We start from the raw sequence: 2888 nt of genomic DNA on the forward strand, positions 1-2888 counted from the left end.
TTGTAGAAAATTGTCTTTGAAAGGTTAATATTTATTTCTGCATTAACTTTTTTCTCTAGAGCCTGTAAAATAAAACGACTTACACTACAAAAACTTGAGACAAAAATGTGCAGCTTTTTTATTTTGCATTTTTATAAGGAAAATTTGAAACTCAAATCTAATAGTTTTATAAAAAATCTACTTTGTGTTTATAATTATCCCTCTTTTCTTTATGGTAGCTTTGTACAATGAAAAAGTGGGAGCAAATGAAAGGAAAAGGAAGCGAAGAACAACTATAAGGTATTCTTTTGAGATATTAAAATTTACTAGAGGAAGAAAAAGATATTTTACAAACGGAATGAACCTTTAGCATAATGTAGGTGAACTGAGTAAACTGAAGTCACAAGATCGTTTATAAAAGCATAACTTAACAGCTTAATTTTGAGAAACAGAGAGCTAATACTTTTAACATTTAACGGAAAAATATGTATTGTTTGATTCAAAAACACTTCTGCTTTGGGAGTTTTGAAAAAACGGAAACCAAGAAATCACTTCGAAGAGAGTGGCCATATCTGCTGTCCTTTTAGATATAAACTCTTGTTCTGGCAATATGCTATCTATGATATTTAAAAAATAAAACAAAACAAAACAAAAAACTAGTAATTAGTGTTTCAGCCTCTTAAAGTCCAACATGACCTCTTGCATTTCAACCCAGATTGTTCATTGATCTTTTTGTAGTTTCTGTGAGGCACACATAGAAAATGCTAAAAGGAAGGTTTGATTTCGTGGGTTAGTTGTTTGTTCACTAGACATTTCACCTACTGCAAATAACCTAAATGATTTGGGGGGAGATATTTAAAAACGCCTAGGGAAGTGCTCATTTCCTTTTTAAGAAATTGGTGCCCTCTTGTGGCACGAAGTGGGATAAACGTGGAAAGCCTGGGTTCCCCCCACTCGTTTCTTCCTTTGACTCTGGTAATGTTTCCTTGCATATGACAAGCCTCTAAATGTTTAACAAATTGTGTATTTGTCTTTGTTGAAGAACTTGGAAGTGTGTTCAAAGTATTTAAGTCTACTTTTTATGTTAATATTTAAAACATTCAACCTAATTTTGATCTGCCAAACATTTCACTAAAAAAACAATCTTACCCCCCTTCTCCCCTCCCTCACCTTTTTCTCCTCCCCCCAGTATTGCTGCTAAAGACGCTCTGGAGAGACACTTTGGAGAGCAAAATAAACCTTCCTCTCAAGAGATCATGCGGATGGCTGAAGAACTGAATCTTGAGAAAGAAGTAGTAAGAGTTTGGTTTTGCAACCGAAGGCAGAGAGAAAAACGAGTGAAAACAAGTCTGAGTCAAAGTTTATTTTCTATTTCTAAGGAGCATCTTGAGTGCAGATAAGATTTCCTATTCTGTTATAGCCAATTTTTCTGTTTTTCATTCCTTTCTCTTGTCCAACAAAAATACATATTAGTTACTTGGTTGGCTTCAACAACCATTTTAGACCAATAACTCTTGTAGAAGCTTTTCTTTTCTACTATTTTTTTTTAAAGAATGCAATTTAAATATATCGATGAATTATTTTCCTTAAAATAATTATTGTCAGAAGCCACATTGTACATTTTAAGCCAAAGATACTAATGGGAATAAAACTACAAGTCAGTCTCTCCCTTTCTCTCTTTCCACGCACACAGACATATGAGTGTGCATTCAGATCTTTTAGTTTAACAGCTCTTTTTCCAAGGCTGTTTATAAGCTTTTTAATAGTTCAGTTGGAAATGGCACATATTTAAAGAATATAACCAGGGAAGATCCAATTAGAAAAATACATTAACTAGTGTCCTGCTTACTAGGAGCTCTAATAGTTTGTTTAAAGGAAAAGTTATGAACTTAAGAGCCAGAGGTGTCCTTGAATTTTATTATCGCATTTAGGAATAAACCTCAATCATAACTGACACCTTCGAAGCTAATATTTAGGATACAGAGCTCAAAGAAGTGTTTCAAAAGAGATCTCTAGAAACATTAACTTATGATCTTTTTATCCTTCCCAGACTAAACATCCTTTTTGATGTTTAGCTATAGAACATACACTTTATAGATTCTTCCCAAACTGTTAGTGTGTAAGCTGCAGCAGGGCAAGGAAGTTATCTCCTTGTTTGCTGTTTCTCCAGTGCTTGGAAAAGTGTTTGCTTGTGGCTGGCATGCAGTCTTTGTTAAATGAAGGGGTGTATCGTTAACAATGGCTACAAACACGAAGGGTGCTGCCTAATTTAAAAATGTAATCTATATTTGAAATCTCATAATCCATTAAACCATCTGGGATCCTATAAAAAAAAGATCACTTTGCGAATAATTGGTTAGAATATGATTTATTGTTAATAAAACAGTTTAATATATTGAGCTTTTCAATTCTGGAAATTATATCCCAAAGAACCTATTTATTTAACTTATAAGAATGGATGACTTTGAAACTTGTAAGTAGAAGCAAACTATAATGTGATATTAACCAAGAATAGAATAGTGAGTTTTTTTTGTTTGGTTGGGTTTTTTTTTTTTTTTTTTGCATTTTGAATGTAAATCTGCTGGCAATATTTATCTAACTTATTTTATATAACAAAAATGGAAACAATTAGACCAAATTTTATTGTTGACCCAGAATGCTTACTAAGTAACTTGTACTGTCCAGTCTTTTACTTTTTATATTATTAAAGACCTAGCATTCATATAGGTCATAAGCTACACAGATCACATATATATATGCAAACATAATCACCATCAATTAGATGGGTAGAAACTTTAACGTATTACTAAGATAGATATATTACTAAAATAAGATAGTTTTCAGTGGCCTGATCATCCATGCTTAAGCATACATTTAGCACCCAAGAAATATTATATACAATATTGTTC

General features: G+C 32.3%; 1 protein-coding gene across 2 annotated transcripts in view; it reads left to right on the forward strand.

Annotated features, from left to right (window-relative positions):
* POU1F1 (POU class 1 homeobox 1) overlaps window positions 1–1630 on the forward strand; it is a 16348-nt gene extending 14718 nt beyond the window's left edge. Inside the window, exons 5-6 of one of the 2 annotated variants that reach the window (XM_008572363.1) lie at window positions 219–279; window positions 1169–1630. In XM_008572363.1, the coding sequence (XP_008570585.1) occupies window positions 219–279; window positions 1169–1379 (272 nt within the window). In that variant the 3' untranslated portion in view covers window positions 1380–1630. The remainder of the gene's footprint in view (window positions 1–218; window positions 280–1168) is intronic. The other variant, XM_008572364.1, reaches the window with a different exon arrangement.
* The last annotated feature ends 1258 nt before the right edge of the window (window positions 1631–2888 follow it).

Source organism: Galeopterus variegatus, unplaced genomic scaffold (genome assembly GCF_000696425.1).
Source record: "Galeopterus variegatus unplaced genomic scaffold, G_variegatus-3.0.2 Scaffold775, whole genome shotgun sequence".
NCBI classification, from domain to species: Eukaryota; Metazoa; Chordata; class Mammalia; order Dermoptera; family Cynocephalidae; genus Galeopterus; species Galeopterus variegatus.